Raw genomic sequence first — 17283 nt, forward strand, 5'->3', positions numbered from 1 at the left:
TTGGAGCTATTGATAGGCCGTGAATAACAGGCCAACTCCTTGCCCTATCTGATCACCGTCTCCTCTGGTTTCTTTCTGTTCTTCTGGTGTGCAGATTGAGTTTTGCTTTACTTAAGCAAGTGCTCTGGGCCCTGATGGTGTGGATCCCTCTCCGGGGACCAACTCTGACCACCGCTTCTCTCAAGGGGCTTCTTTAGAGACCCTCGCCTCACTTGGAGAACAAGCCCACTGTGTCCCTTCAAAGCCCCATATGTACTCCTGCCTGTGGGCTAGGCTGCCTTTGAGCCTATAAACCCGTTATTGCTGGCTTCAGCATGTGTAACAGTTGCAGTGGAGCACGCTCCCGAGGGAACAACATAGCATCTCTCTTTCCTTAGTTCTGGCTTCTGTCCAAGGGTTCCAGTGCTCTGATTTCCTGGATTGCCCAGGTGGCTGTCCTGCACTGCCCCAACACACTAGCAGTCAGATTGACAAGGAGCCAGACTTGATAACCGGATTCCCTGAAAAAGCCAAACTCTGCCTTCTCCCCACAATTTCATTTATTTTACATACTGATTTCATGAAACACTTGTGTCTAGGGCTGACTCTGTTGCCAGGAACTCTTCGAAGCACTCGACAGAAATTCCACAGTTAAATCCTCATCGCGAGATTACGACAGAGGGACCGTGGCGCTTCATTTCGTGTTTTAAAAATTGAAGCCCAGAAAAGATAAATAACTTTGCCCCGGCCACTGGACAAGAAGTGATGGCGTTCTTATCCATCATGCTGTGCTCCCTATTTTAAAAATAGTAGCTTTTATTTCTAATCGTAGCATAATACATGAGGTGCTAATGGGAATTGTAAAATACCGTCATTGTGTAACATTTGTAATTATGGTAATAGTCTTCAAGTCCTGTCTTCCCCAAAAATGGAATATTTAAAATTGTTTCCTTTTCCCCCAAAACTTAAATTGTTGCACTTTATCATGCATACTTGTTTAGATGCCTCTTGAAAAGTGGCTTTGTTATTGCTATACTTAGGTGGTGTCCAGCCTCGTTTTTTATAAACAACTTGCAGAAAAAATATGTAGAAGTCATTCTCCTTAATATCGATAACTGACTTAGGGTAAAATCCTGCTGTGGATCAAAGAGCACAGTCTTTTTCGGGCTCTAAAGCAATATTTACAGCTTATTCACAGGTTCTTGTCCATAACAATGACATCAGTTACATTGTTGTTGTCTCTGTGGGAGAAGTTTTATCGGCCAGCTTTGTGCATTGCCGTTTCTTAGCAATCTGGGCTCATTTATTGGGTAGTTAGTGGTACCGTGCCTTGAATGATGTGTGCGATCATACATCCTATGCATTTTGATACTAGTGTGCTCTCACGGAGGTTTCTCATGCTTGGGATGTATGAATTCATCTCAGTGTTTTATTGAAAATATGAAACCTGTGCTATAAATCAGAGGTCAGAAGTTGGTCTTCTATCAGCTGCATTTGGCCCATAGCTCAAAGGAATTTTTTATTTTGCATTTTTTAAAAAAATTTATTATTTATTTGAAAGGCAGAGTTGCAGAGAGGTAGAGGCAAGAGAGAGAGACAGAGACAGAGACAGAGGTAGATAGTCCATCTACTGATTCACTCCCCAAGTGACTGCAACGGCCGTGGCTGGGCCTAGCTGAAGCCAGGAGCTTCTTCTGGGTCTTCCACAGAGGTGCAAGGCCCCAAGGACTTGGGCCATCTTCTACTGCTTTCCCAGGCCATAGCAGGGAGCTGGATCAGAAGTGGAACAGCTGGGACTCAAACCGGCGCCTTTATGGGATGCTGGTACTGCAAGCAGCAGCTTTACCCACTATGCCACAGCGCCGACCCCTGTGTGATGTTTTTAATTTTAAAACTGAATTGCTGGCCAGCGCCGTGGCTCACTAGGATAATCCTCCGCCTGTGGTGCCGGCACCCTGGGTTCTAGTCCGAGTCAGGGCGCTGGATTCTGTCCTGGTTGCCCCTCTTCCAGGCCAGCTCTCTGCTGTGGCCAGGGAGTGTAGTGGAGGATGGCCCAAGACCTTGGGCCCTGCACCCCATGGGAGACCAGCAGAAGCACCTGGTTCCTGGCTTCGGATCAGCGCGGTGCACCGGCCGCAGTGCACCGGCCGCAGCGGCCATTGGAGGGTGAACCAACGGAAAAAGGAAGACCTTTCTCTCTGTCTCTCTCTCTCTCACTGTCCACTCTGCCTGTCAAAAAACAAAACAAAACAAAACAAAAAACTGAATTGCTAATGCTCACGTTAGGTAGGTTTCATTTAAATTCCTGCATTCCAGCCTTCATTGAAATGTCAGAGGCCTCACCACCCTGGCTGTGCCATCCCTACTGGCAGAGGTTGCTGTGGCTTCAGGTGGGTCAGGTGCTGTCCAGGTGACCATGGACTTCACCGTTGGCTGCTGTTTCTGATCTGCATGATTTTCATTACTGACATGGCCCTATGACTTGGATTCCATCAGAGTCAGAAACCCTTTGTCACTCTAAAAGCACGTGCTTTCCTCCTACCATGTTTGTTTCCTTCCTTCCTTTCCTTTCTTTCCTTTCTTTCTTACGTTCTTTCTCTCATTTATTTGGAAGGCAGACTGGCAGAGAGAAAGGGAGAGCTCTTACATTCGCTGGTTCACTCCTCAAATAGCACCATGGCTGGGGCTAAGCTAACCTAAATCCAGGAGCCAGGAACTCCATCTGAGTCTTCCACAGATGACAGGGGCCCAGGTGCTGGGGCCATCTGCTGCTGCCTTCCCAGGTGCACCAGCAGGAAGCTGGACAGGAGGCAGAGCAGCTGGGACCCACAGCGGCGCTCCAACATGGGATGCCGGTAATGCGAGTGGCAGGTTCACCTGCTGCACCACGACACCAGTCGCTCTTGTATCATTCCTTCTGTTTTTTTTTTTTTTTTTTTTTTGACAGGCAGTGTTAGACAGTGAGAGAGAGAGAGACCGAAAGAGTTATAGACAGTGAGAGAGAGAGAGAGAGAAAGGTCTTCCTTCTGTTGGTTCACTCCCCCAATGGCTGCTACGGCCGGCACACTGCACCCATCCGAAGGCAGGAGCCGGGTGCTTCCTCCTGGTCTCGCATGCGGGTTCATGGAACCAAGCACTTGGGCCATCCTCCACTGCCCTCCTGGGCCACAGCAGAGAGCTGGACTGGAAGAGGAGCAACCGGGACAAAATCCAGCGCCTCGACTGGGACTAGAACCCGGGGTGCCAGCGCCACAGGCGGAGGATTAGCCAAGTGAGCCACGGCACTGGCCGTATCATTCCTTCTAAGCCTGCAACCCAAAACTTGGTTTCTCTCACGTGGTTATGTCCTCCACAAGATCCTGGGTGAGGAAGAGTGTAAGCCTCAGCAGTCAAGCTTGGAGAACAGATGTCGTGGTGGAGCGAAAGGAAGAGTCCATGAAAGCACGTGACAAAGAACAGGGGAAAGGAGCTGGGTGGCAGACATCAGCTGATGATAATAGCATTGATAAATTGGTTAATGGTAGCGAACTGGCTTACTGATAAATTGTTTAGCAGTATTTGAGTTTATTAGACTTCCAAAGTTGGACCAGTTTTTCCCTAAACTCGGTGAGTATTTCGTTTGTTTCTGCTGATACCAGTAAGTATGAGCTAACAGGCTGGGTTGGGTATGCTCAGAGATTACAGGAGGCAGAATAGAATTCAGAGCTTATGAGCTAACGTGGAAGCTTGAGGTTTAATTCATCTCCGTCCACTCCTCTGAGACAACTTAGCTAAGTCCCATGGGCAGTTAGTGGCCTGTCCCTGGGTCACAGTCATGTCTCTCCCCTCTAATGATGCTTTCATCCTTGTGCACTTTGCTACCTGATGCAAGGCTATAGACCGAGTCTCCTAATAGATTAGGAGATTAATAGCCTAGAGAAAATGAATAGATTAATAGCCTAGAGGCTATTGAGTGCTATGGCCTGGTGTTAGGAGTTCTTACTCTCCAGTGGGCTGTGTGAGCAGACAGGGGATTGGCAGTGATTATCTCCTCTGTCTGAGGGCCAGCACAGCAATGAACAAGAGTGTAGCTGTGGCAGGAAGTTCCTTTAAATGTAGGTGATTAGGTCCCGGGGGCTTATCCTGCGACATAACCTAAGAGGCAGCAGATGATGGCTCAACAACTTGGGCTCCACCCATGGGAGAAACCCAGTGGAGTTCTGGGCTCCTGGCTTTGGCCTGGACAATCCCTGGCTGTTACGGGTGTTTGGAGAGTACACCAGTGAATGGAAGATCACTCTTTGTTTCTTTCTCTCTCTCTCTCTCTCTTACTTCGAAATACACTTTTAAAAAGTTTTAAAGGTTGTATATGTTCTTGATGTGCCTAGAGAAGGAAGTCCGAATGTTTGCAACAAGAGTGATGTGTGAAGAATTGGACAGGACCTAGATGATGATCTCTATATTCATGTGACCACTGCTCCATGGATCTGCTAATCCTCTGCTCTCCTTTCTTTTCCTCTTCCATAAATATCTCATGTGGAACCTCTCAGATAGGTTATGTGTCCCCAAAAGCTGTCAAACCTCTAGAAGAAAAGTTGGCCAACCTGAAGCATTTCCAGTTGTTGCCTTGCCTTATCAGTTCTTCTTTGCAAGGGACCTTGTACCACCTGTGAAAGTGACCATGTCTTAACAGTAAGTGTTCAGGGGCTGGCGCTGTGGTGCAGCGTGTTAATGCCCTGGCCTGAAGCACCGGCATCCCATGTGGGAGCCAGTTCAAGAACCGGCTGTTCCACTTCCGATCCAGCTCTCTGCTATGGCCTGGGGAAGCAGTAGAAGATGGCCCAAGTCCTTGGGCCCCTGCACCCACATGGGAGACCTGGAAGAAGCTCTTGGCTTCTGGCTTCGGATCAGCACAGCTCCGATTATTGCTGCCAATTGGGGAGTGAACCAGTGGATGGAAGACCTCTCTCTCTCTCTGCCTCTCTTCTCTCTGTGTAACTCTGACTTTCAAATAAATAAATCTTAAAAAATATATGTTCTGATAGGTTTCTCCTGCTGGCATGTGTGGAAAAATGATTATCCAGAATATTCTTGCAAACCTTGTCATTGCTAGAATGTTGAAGCCCAGTGTTTTCCTGTATGTTTACTCTAGCTTACAATAGTCATTGAAACTCAAGTGTCTGAATTCTGGAATTTGTTGTATTTTTTTTTTTTTAAGTTTTATTTGAAAAGGGGGAGGGGAGAATATGAGTGTTTTCAAGCTACTGGATCACTCTTCCACATCCCAGCCATAGCTGGGATTGGGTCAGAGAAAGCCAGGAGCTTGGAACTCTATTTAGTCCCCCATGAGGTTGGTAGGGATCCAATGGTTTGACCATCACCTGCTGCCTAGCAGGAACCTGGGATCAAAAACAGCAGGGACGTGAGTCCAAGCACTCTGATGCAGGATGCAGACATCCCAAGTTGTGTCTTAACCCCTGTGCCGATGCCCACCCCTATGTTTTCTGTCTCTCTGCATTGCTACTCCAACTGTAGACATTACTGTAAAAAATGATTCATTGAAACAGCTGGCACAGAAAACCCCTGCTAACAAGAGTGTTGATCACCTTTCCACTCGTTCAATCCCAGGCCAGAGCTTACCTTTCACCGGAGGAGCTTCTAAGGGGAGAAGCTGAGGACTCGCTGGAGAAGGTACAGGTGGCCATTCGCATCTTGAAGACTTGCAAAAATTCTTTTCTCAGCTGTAGAGAAGGATTGGCAAGCTGTGTTCCTGGAAAGGAGGAGCTGAGACCCTGGGATTTCCAGACTCACCTGGTGTTCTGCAGATTTGACAAGTTCCTGGACCGTTTAATGAAAGTAGAGGTATTCATTTGTTGACTGTTACGTATGCAGTGGGTGGGTCCCTGAAGTCCTCAGCTTTTCCTGTGATTGCTGGGTCACGGTGGGTGGTAGGAGGCCTCCCTTCTTAGGGATGTTGTGAGCAGGTCACCAGGGCAACCCTGTAAGGACAGTTTGAAAGGCTCTAATTGGGCAGCTCTTTAAATTCATTTTTATTTCTGCTACGCTGAGTATAAGACAATCTCCTTGGAAAAAAGTTGTGAATCAGGAAGATGTAAATTAATTCCCTTTAAATGAGTCACCTTATTCCCTTGTGTATTTACGAGAAAACATGAAATACACTGGGCTGGTGCTATGGCATAGTAGGTTAGGCCTCTGCCTGTGGCACCAGCATCCCACATGGATGCCAGCTCAAGTCCTCCACGGCTCCACTTCCAATCCAGCTCTCTGCTAATGTGCCTGGGAAAACCACAAAGGATGGTCCAAGTGCTTAGCCCCTGCGTCCAGGCTCATGACTTCAGAACGGTCTAGCTCCAGCTGTTTCAGCCATTTGGGGAGTGAACCGGTGGATGGAAGATCTCTCTGTCTCTCCCTCCCTCTCTCTCTCTCTCTAACTCTGCCTCTCAATTAAATCAATAAATCTTAAAAAACAACAACAACAAATAAACCCACAGGTAACTTTGAGATTCTGTACCTAAAAACCCAATTGATGATGTACTGGCTTTGTGGCATAGCAGGTAAGTCTATGTCTGCGATGCTGGCATCCCATAGGGATGCTGGTTCATGTCTCAGCAGCTCCACATCTGATCCGGCTCCTTGCTGATGGCGTGGAAAAGCAGCAGAAGATTGCCCAAGTGTTTGGGTCCCTGCCACCTATGTGGGAGACCCCATTACAGCCATCTGGGGAGTGAACCAGCAGATAGAAGATTCTCCCCCCAACCCCGTCCCATTCTTTCCTCCTCTTTCTCCCCTTTCTCTCCCTCCTTCCCCCCCCCCCAACTCTGACTTTCAAATATATAAATAAATCTTTAAAAGAGTACTGCACTATCTTTTAGAGTGTAATCAAGTGCTATGCTATGAAAACACAAAACTACTCATAAAAACATGGAAATATGGGAAATACATATTCTATATAAATTTTTCAAAATTCCCAAACACCCAAAAAATTAAATGAACCCACAGCACACACTAGCATAGAATGTACTATCTTAAGGTCTTCCGAAAAGGTTTCAAATGATGACACTGCCTTTTACTTTCTTTGTAAAATTCTTTCTGACAATTTTGGGCTTTATCCTCGGTGTGAACTTTGTTGAATTCCATTCAGAATCTGAGCTTCCTGCCTTGAAAATTGTCACAGTCAGCTTGCATGCATCTTAAAGCATCGGAATGCCAACTGTCTGATGAGACAGTTTGTGTGTCTCTTTCATAAGTGTCTTGAGCTTCCTTGCAATAATGAGCTGACTCACTGCAGAGTGTGGGTGGTTGGAAATACGAATTTGGGACCTTCCCTGGGGACCTGACTCAGGATAAAGAGGATATAAAATTACAAGAGTTGCACGTCTCGTTATTGTGAATTAGGAGTTGCCTGTACTTTGAAATAATTAAGTAAATATGAAAATGGGAGTGTGATTGTTTTTCAATTAGTGATTACTGCTGTTAAATCATTGATATTTATTTTGGGACAGGCAGGTGCCCGTTGATGCCAATTTCCAGTGCTTGAAAATGCTGTTCTCTTGCTCATGGTGGTCAAAAGGTCTTTACTCTGTGCTGTGTTTTCACAAAGGACGTATTTGTGAGCATGCTGGAATTTGAAAAGCTGGAAAGATTGGAATTTGGTGGCTCCAAAGGAACAATTCTAAATGAACAGATCCGCGAGATGAGCGAAGAATTTCTGGAGCTCTGTCAAGTCTTCAAGCGGAGCACTTACGACCCATCTGATTGCGAGAACATGGTAATACTGTACCTTTGCATTCTTGTTCCATGGGATCCTACAATTTTAAAGGGGAAAAGTTAGATAGGTCACGGTGATAATAGGTACCACTCAGCCCAGCCGCTCAAGGACTGCACAAGGTGAGATGACTTGGGTGGCGTCTCTTAGCTGCATAGTGGGAGATCAAGGGTCAGAACTCAGGCCTTTCATTTTCACTTTAGAACTGTTTGGTGTCTCCTGTGTGGGTGGCAGGGACCCGACTGCTTGAGTCATCACTTGCCTCTTACAGGCTCTGCATTAGCAGGAAACTGGATCAGGGATCCGGAGCGAACCATTGAACCCAGACCCTGCAATGGTGGGAGGTGGGCGTCTTAACCATTGCGCCAGGACTGGGAAACCTTTTTTCTGCCAAGGGCCATTTGGATATTTGTAACATCATTCGCAGGCCACGCAAAATGACCAGCATAAGAATCAGCCTGCTGTAGACTGAATGTTGAGTCCTGCCTGCGGTGGCTTTGGCAGGGCCTGACCACATGAGTTTGCAGGCCTTTTATGGCCCGTGGGCCGGGCGTTCCCCACCTTTGCAAGATCTCCTGGAATGGCATCTAACATAACTGTGGCACTCGGTCTGGATTTGAGCCTTGTGCTGTGTGTGGGAAAGGAACTGTGCACAGTAACTCTAATTGGATCTGATTATCTGATGTCCACGTGAGTTACTGGTTTTACTTTAACCTTTGCCTGATCCACTGGATACTTTGGGGGTTTATTTGAAAGTTTAGTTCCACCCCATTCATTGCATCTACTACTAACATGTGTGTCACTCGGGATTTTTGTTACTCTTCAGAGCTGTTTATCATCCAGCCTCAAGTAATTAGAGGAAACTTGCAGATGGAAGCTACTTCTTCTATGTTCTATGTCACTTCCACAAGTTACAGATCAGGGAGCTACCTATGAGGTCCCCGTGGCTTGAGGACCAAAAAAGCTTCATTTGTAATGGTTGGCCAAGGACAGTGACTGCTGAGTTAAAAAAAAAGAAAGAAAGAAAAAGAAAAAAGGCAGATTTAGCTTTTGTCCTCATTGTTTTATAGGGAATGTGGATGTAGTCACTATTGTATTTAATGTTGGCCAGATAATCCATTCTTGGAAATGCAGTGTATTAGCTCTATAAGGATATAGTTAGCAAGCACAGTCCCTCTGAGTTGGAATTAAGAAGGGGGAGTTAATGATAGGAGAACATTGCCTTGGCGAGTGACTCCCTGCTAAGCCAACAGTGCCCTGTGGAAAAACAGGCCCAAGGGGACGATATTCTGACAGCAACCCCAGAGGCTTTCTCTGGCGTGTGTGCATGCTAGGTGCTACTGCAGGGCAGCGGTGACCGGCCCACCTGAGCGACCAGCTGGAGAGTGTGAGACAAGGCCCCCAGGGACCCTGGAGCAGTGGGAGTCTTGATGGCATCACAACCATGACAACCTGGTGGCTTCGGCGAGTGCCAGGGCTGGGGGCCTCGGCCAGGTTTATTCCAGGTCGCTGCCTTGGCAGTGCCACAGGTTCTAAATTACTCCTGTGTTAACTGCACAATCACACGAGTGCAGGAATAGGACATTCACAAGCTCTTGACAGATGCCTGATTGGCCTTGGGTGTTGGAGGCCGGTTCTGGTTTGGGACAAAGGCAGGCAAGACTTACCTCTGCTGGCCTGGCCTGTCTTGGCCACATCAGTCAGTTTCCCTTGGAGTTCTTTCCTTCCCATCTGAATATCTTGCCTTAGAGTAGAATCCAGAAGCTCCTTCACTTTGGTTGTTCCTGGCAGTTAAAACATAAAGTAACTCAGGCCGGCGCCGTGGCTCAACAGGCTAATCCTCCGCCTTGCGGCGCCGGCACACCGGGTTCTAGTCCTGGTCGGGGCACCGATCCTGTCCCGGTTGCCCCTCTTCCAGGCCAGCTCTCTGCTGTGGCCAGGGAGTGCAGTGGAGGATGGCCCAAGTGCTTGGGCTCTGCACCCCATGGGAGACCAGGAGAAGCACCTGGCTCCTGCCATCGGAACAGCGCGGTGCGCCGGCCGCAGCGCGCTACCGCGGCGGCCATTGGAGGGTGAACCAACGGCAAAAGGAAGACCTTTCTCTCTGTCTCTCTCTCTCACTATCCACTCTGCCTGTCAAAAAAAAAAAAACAAAAACATAAAGTAACTCAAAGTTGACTTAATTGGTATTAGCTTATCGTGTTGAAGAAGATTTTGCTTTTTTTGGAGTATGTTGGTTGTCATTTTTGCCTCAAAATAGTGCAATTACATGTGTTTGCTCAATGAGCTGTTGATTTGATGCTTTTTAGCTGTGTTCCTACAATTTCTTTTTATGATTGCTTATTTTTGCTTAGCATAATGGCTTCATGTTCATCCATGTAATAGTATGTGCTAGAGTTTATTTCTTTTAAAGATTTATTTATGGGGCCGGTACTGTGGCATAGTGGGTTAAAGCCCCAGCCTGTGGTGCCAGCATCCCATATGGAGGCCAGTTCGAGTCCTGGCTGCTCCACTTCTGATCCAGCTCTCTGCTAATGTGCCTGGGAAAGCAGTGGAAGATGGCCCAAGTCCTTAGACCCCTGCACCCATGTGTGGGAGACCCAGAGGAGGCTCCTGGCTTCAGCCTGGCCCAGTTTTGGCCGTTGCAGCTGTTTGGCATGAAGCAGCATATGGAAGACCTAGCTTTACCTCTCTCTCTAACTGTGTCTTTCAGATAAATAAAATAAATTTTTTTAAAAAGGCTTATTTGGGAGGCAGAGTGGCAAGGGGGGGAGGGAGGGAGGAAGAGAAACAGAGGGAGATGCTGAGATCTTTCATCCGCTGGTTCACTCCCCAAATGCCTGCAGTAACCTGGGTGGGACAGAAGGAAGCCAGGAACCAGCAACTCCACTGGAGTCTCCCATGTGGGTGGCAGGGTGCCAAATGCTTGAGCCATGGTTGGCTGCCTTCCCAGGCTCATTTGCAGGGTGCTGGATCAGAACTGGAGCAGCCATAATGGGAATCAGCGCTCAGATATGCTTCACTCTTGTCACCTTTTTTAAAATCCTGATATCTTCTGGGAAGTGATTTCCCATTGTGGCTACACTTGCATCTATCTAACTGATGAGTGATATCGAGTATCTTTTCCTGTGCTTATCGGCCAGCTTTATATCTTTGGAGAAATGTTTATTCTTTGCCTTTTGTCCATCATTTTTTTTTTTTATTTGAAAGGCAGAGATCAAGAGGGAGAGAGGGAGAGAGATCCTCCATCTGCTGGTCCAATCCCCAAATTGCTGCAATGCCCAGGGCTGCGCCAGGCTTGGTCTCCCACATGGGTATACAGGCCCCAGTACTTGGATCCTCTTCTGCTTTCCCTGGCACATGAGCAGGGATATTGATTGGAAGTAGAGCAGTCAGGGCTTGAACCTGTGTGCACAGTGGGTGTTGACATTGCAAGCAGCAGCTTAACCCACTGTGCCACAATGCAAGCCCCTTTTGCCCATGTTTGGATTGGATTATTGTGTAGTTGTAGAGGTTTTATTTTTTAAAGATTTAGTTTTTAAAGTTGTATTTATTTATTTGAAAGTCAGAGTTATAAAGAGAGGGGAAAGACAGAGAGAGCTTCCATTTGCTGATTGACTCCCCAAATGGCCCCAACAGCCAGGGCTGGGCCAGGCTGGAAGGTTCTTCCAGGTCTCCCACGTGGGTACAGGGGCCCAAGAATTTGGGCCATCTTCTACTTACCCAGGCACATCAACAGGGATGCTGGATCAGAAGTGAGGCTCAGACAGGTGCCCATGTGGGCCATATGGGATACTGGTGCTGCAGACAGCGGCTTAACCCACTGTGCCATAGCGCCAGCCCCTTACAATTTATTTAGTTAATTGAAAGGCAGAGTAACAGGGAGAAACAGAGATTACATCCACTGGTTATGCAAAATAAGCCTCTGGTTTTATTCTGCTGCAAATGGATGGTTTTTCCCATTGAGTGGTATTTGCACTCTGTGTGTCTATGAAGGTTTATTTGTCTTCTCTGTTGGATTCCTTCAGTTTATATGGCTCTATTTCTGCCACTGCCACACTGTTATGGTTACCATAGCTTTGTAGGAAGTTCCGAAATCAGGAACTTTGACTTTGAAAACAAAGAACAAAATTGTTGTAAGTATTTAAGGATAGTTGAGATTCTCTGTGAGTCTTAGGATGATTTTTTTTTTTTTTTTTTTTACTTCTGCAAAGTCTGTTGAGATTTTGATAGGGATTATGTAGACTATGTAAATCACTTTGGGTAGTATTTTCATCTTAACATTAAGTCTTCAAGTCCTTGAAAACAGGATGTCTTTCCAGTTATATCTTCTTTAATCTTTCTTCTGTAACAGTTTGTAGTTTTCAGTGTACACGATTTTATAGTCTCAAGTGTTATTTTTAATTCTGTTCCAAGTGGAATTGTTTACTTGATTTTCTTTTCAGATTATTTGTTGCTAATGTACAGAAATGCAGCTGCTTTTTGCATGGTGATTTTACATCCTACAATGTTCTTGTATTTATTAACTCTAGCTTTTTTGTTTTCTAGATAGAATATTTGTCATCTGTGAACAGAGATAATTGTACTTCTTTCTTTCCAATTTGAATACCTTTTGTTTTTCTTATCTAATTGTTCTGCGTACAGCTTGCATTACTGTGCTGAGTTAGAAGTGAGCATCCTTGTTTTGGGTCCTGATGAAGGGGAAAGTTTGTAGCTTTCACCGTTCAGTGTGGGTTTTCCCTAGATGGCCTGTATCATATAGAGCTTATTTCCTTCCATTCCTAGTTGATTGTTTTTATTATGAAAGGGGGGTTGAATTTTGCCATTTGTGTTTGTGTCAGTTGGGATTATTTGTCCTGTTAATGTGCTGTCTTCCACTGATTTTCATCTGCTAGATCATACCTTCATCCTGGAATAATTGCACTGAGTCATTTTTTATAAAGCTTATAATTTGGTGCTGAATTCTGTTTGCTAGTTTTTGCTGGTGATGCTTGCATCATTAGTCCTAAAGACTATTGGTCTGCAGGTCTCTTGAAGTAGCTTTATTTTGTTTTAGTATGAGAATCCATAGAATGCATTGGCAAGTGCTCTCTCCTCAAGTTTTTGGAGCTGTATGAGATGAGTAGGTGCTAATTCTTAGTTCAATGTTTGGTAGAACTGAGTGGTGCAGCCATCTCATCCAGGGTTTCCCTTTGTTGAGAAATTTTTCATTAGTGATCCAGTTTCCTTACTCGTTACAGGTCTCTTCAGGATTTTGGCTCTTTGTGTGTTTGTAGGAGGGTGTACATTTCATCTGTGTTATTCAATTTTGCCTACAACTGTTCATACTGCTCTTTTTAAAATTTTTTTTAATAAAAGATTTTATTTGAGAGGTAGAGTTAAAGAGAGAGGGAAAGACAGAGAGAAAGGTCTTCTATTTGCTGGTTCACTCCCCAAATGGTTGCAACAGCCAGATCTGTTCATCCAAAGTCGGGAGCTTCTTCTGGGTCTCTCACATGGGTGCAGGGTCCCAAGGACTTGGGCCACTGTCTTCTACTGCTTTCCTAGGTCATAGCAAACAGCTGGAAGAGGAGCACCTGGGACATGAACTGGGATGCTGACGCTGCAAGCAGAGGCTTAGCCTACTGTGCCACAGCCCCAGCCCCCATATTGCTCTTTTTAAAAAAATATTTATTCCATTATTTAGAAAGAGTTACAGAGACAGAGATCTTCCATCCACTGGTTCACTCACCAAATGGTCACCACGGCCAGGGCTGAGCCAGGCCAAAGCTGGGAGCCCAGAGCTTCATCCGGGTCTCCTGCATGGGTGCAAGGGCCCAGGCACTTGAGCCATCCTCTGCTGCTTTCCCAGGCACATTAGCAGGGAGCTGGATTGGAAATGCAACAAGACTTGAACCAGTGCCCATGTGGGTATACCACAACACCGACCTTCTTATTTCTCTTTTATAATCCTTTTTATTTCTGTAAACGTAGGAATATTTATGTTGTCATTTTAGCCATCTGAATATCCTCTATTTTTCTTAGCCAATCTAGCCAAGAGTTTGTGAATCTTATTGATCTTTTCAGAGGCTCAACTTTCATTGTTGTGTTTCTGAATTCTATTACATTTATCTTCACTGTGATCTTATTTTCCTTCTGTTAGGTTTGGGACTAGTTTGCTTTTCTTTTTGAAGTCCCTTGAAGGTATAAAGTTGAAGTTGAAAAGTATAAAGTTATGTTATTCATGTGTGATCTTTTTTGTTTTTGTAATGTATGAATTTGTAGTTATAGATTTCCCTCTTTGCATTTTTCCACTCATTCTTCTTTTTCTTCTTTTATTTTCTTTTTTGTATATTGAGTTCCTCTCCATTCCCCACTTGTCTCAAGATGTTCTTAATTCCTTTGTGACTTCTTCCTTAACTCATTGGTTGTGGGAGGTAAGGTTTATGCTTCACTGAGAAACTGGTGGGGTGATGAGCACCAGTGATAAGTAATTACATATAATGTCTTGGGGCCGGCACCGTGGCTCACTTGGTTAATCCTCCACCTGCAGTGTTGGCATCCCATATGGGCGCCGGGTTCTAGTCTGGTTGCTCCTCTTCCAGTCCAGCTCTCTGCTGTGGCCCGGGAGGGCAGTGGAGGATGGCCCAAGTGCTTGGGCCCCTGCACCCACATGGGAGACCAGGATGAGGCATCTGGCTCCTGGCTTCAGATCGGTGCAGCACGCCAGCCATAGTGGCCAGTTGGGGGGTGAACCAACGGAAGGAAGACCTTTTAAAGAAATTATATATAATGTCTCTGTTATGCACTACCTCAGCAAAAAACAGAGAACTGAATAAAAAAAATAAAGGAACAGGCTTAAATCCTCACATAACAATAGTCACATTAAATGTAAGTGGTCTAAATATACCAATTAAAAGATACTGACAGAGTGTCTTTCTTTCATAACCTAACCATATGCTTTCTTCCAGAAACTCAGTTAAAAATCACATATAGGCAGATGAAAGCACAGGACGGAAAAGACATTTTATGCAAATACTGAAGAAAAGATGGAGTGGGAGTTGTGATGGGTTAAGCTGCTACTTGGGATGTTTGCATCCCTTATTGGAGTTCCTGGGTGTGAGCCCCAGCTCTTCCTCCGATCCAGCTTTCTGTTAATGAGCACTGTGTCAGGCAGCAGATGATGGGTCAAGTATTTAGATTCCTGTCACCCATGTAGGAGGCTGTAATGCTGGGCTGGACCAGCCTGAAGTCAGGAAACAGGGTTTCCATCTGGGTTTCCCATCCCTCTATTGCTCTCCACGGTGCATTAGCAGGGAGTTTGAAGTGGAGCAGCTGGGACTCTTGCTTTGCAAGTGGCATCTTTACCAGCTGCACCACAGTGCCGGCCCAGATCTATCCTGGATATTAATTCCTTATCAGACAAATAATTTGCAAATATCTTCTCCTATTCTGTATGCTGACTGTTGACTTTCTTGTTTCCTTTGATGTGTAAAGCTTGGTAGTTTGATGTAATCTCATTTATCAATTTCTGCTTTTGTTTCTTGTGCTTTTGAGGTCTTATCCAAAAATTTTTTCTTTTATTAAACCAGTTTCTTGAAGCACCTTTGTTTTTGTCCATTCTGAGTTAATATTTTTGTACATGGCGAGAGGGAGGAATCTAGTATCATTCTTTTCTTAATAAGGATATCCAGTATCCCCAGCATCATTTATGGAAGAGCATGTCCATTCTTCAATAGCTGTTCTTGCTGCCTCTGGGAAAATCAGTTGGCTGGAGATACATGGATTTATTTTTAAGTTCTGTCTTCTGTTCCATTGGTGTATTTGTGTGTCTGTAAGTATATGCCAGTATGATGTTGTTTGGGTTAGTGTAACTTTGTGTTTTTTTTTTTTTTTTTAAGATTTATTTATTTATTTGAAAAGCAAAGATGCGGGGGGGTGCGGAGGGGAGAGCTCTTCCATCTGCTGGTTCACTCCCCAGATGGCCACAATGGCCAGAGCTGTGCCAATCCAAAGCCAGGAGCTTCTTCCGGGTCTCCTACATGGATGCAGGAGCCCAAGCACATGGGCCATCTTCTACTGCTTTCCCGGGCCACAGCAGAGAGCTGGATTGGAAGTAGAGCAGCCGGGACACAAACTGGCGCCCATATGGGATGCCGGCACTGCAGGCGGAGGCTTTATCTGCTACACCATGGCACCAGCACTTGTAGTTTGTTTTCAAGTGAAGTGTTATGATGTTTTTAGCTTGGTTCTTTTTGCTCCCGATTGCTTTATCTAACTGGGTTCTTTTGTAGATTTCACTGATTTTGAATTTGGTCTTGTCTGGAGCTTGTGGCGTGGGGCACAGTATTGTTGAGCTGCTGCTTGCCACTTCCCAGTCAGCCCCAGGCTCACAGAGGGTAAACAGCTGGCTCTGTCTTGTGCTGTGCGGCTAAGCGATGGTGTTTGGTACCTTAGGGGTACTAAGTACATTTTTGATATTTGCAACTTAGGATGGCTTTACGAGACTATAACCCCCTTGTAAGCTGAAGATCATCTATAATAAAGAGCAGAAATCAGTGAAATTAACAACAAAAGTAGTAGGTCAAAATCAATGAAACCAAGACCTAATTCTTTGAAAGCACAAAGTTCTAGTGAAACTACAGGTGTGTGTGGGGGGAAGAATACCAATGTCAGGAATAAAATAAACCTTTATTATGTACTTTACAAATATCAAAAGAATAATAGGGGCTGGCGCCGTGGCTCACTTGGCTAATCCTCCGCCTGCGGTGCCAGCCCCCGGGTTCTAGTACCGGTTGGGGTGGTGCCGGGTACTAGTCCCGGTTGCTCCTCTTCCAGCCCCACTCTCTGCTGTGGCCCAGCAGGGCAGTGGAGGATGGCCCAAGTGCTTGGGTCCCTGCACCCGCATGGAAGACCAGGAGGAAGCACCTGGCTCGTGGCTTCAGATCGGCGCAGCGCGCCGGCAGTAGCAGCCATTAGGGGAGTGAACCAACGGAAGGAAGATCTTTCTCTCTGTCTCTCTCTCACTGTCTATAACTCTGTCTCTGTCTAACTCTGGCCAAAAAAAAAAAAAAAAGAGAATAATAGGAATATGAAAAATAAACTTCAACAAGCATAATTTGATGACTTAGATGCAATGAGCCAATTCCATGAAGAATCAGAAAGCTACAATTTTCCCACTATGCAATTTAAGTAACACTATAACTATTAAGGAAAGTGGGTTTGTGATTAAAAACCTCCTGTAAAGACCATTTTCTGGCTCAGATTGTTTCACTGGAGAATTCTCCCAGACAAGAGTAACACCAGCTCTACACAATCTCTTCCAGAAGCAGAAGAGGAGGGAGCCCTTCTCAGTTTAAGGAGTTAGCATGTACTCTGTGATGTAAAATCAGACAAGTCCATGCCACAGAGGAAAATTAGAAACTAGAATCAGACATCATAGATAGAAAAGTCCTTCCCAAATTATTCCCCACTAGAAGTCAGTGATATATAAAAGAATTATTTTCTTGTAAGTTTTAATTTTATTTGATTTTTAAAAAGATTTATTTACTTGAAAGAGT

General features: G+C 45.4%; 1 protein-coding gene across 1 annotated transcript in view; it reads left to right on the top strand.

The window, feature by feature from the left end:
- The window catches only part of DNAH11 (dynein axonemal heavy chain 11), a 367765-nt gene that overhangs the window by 19271 nt on the left and 331211 nt on the right, over window positions 1-17283 (top strand). Inside the window, 2 exon segments of the mRNA XM_062178539.1 lie at window positions 5587-5820; window positions 7580-7747. Of these exon segments, the coding sequence (XP_062034523.1) occupies window positions 5587-5820; window positions 7580-7747 (402 nt within the window).

Source organism: Lepus europaeus, chromosome 20 (genome assembly GCF_033115175.1).
Source record: "Lepus europaeus isolate LE1 chromosome 20, mLepTim1.pri, whole genome shotgun sequence".
In the NCBI taxonomy this organism is placed as follows: domain Eukaryota; kingdom Metazoa; phylum Chordata; class Mammalia; order Lagomorpha; family Leporidae; genus Lepus; species Lepus europaeus.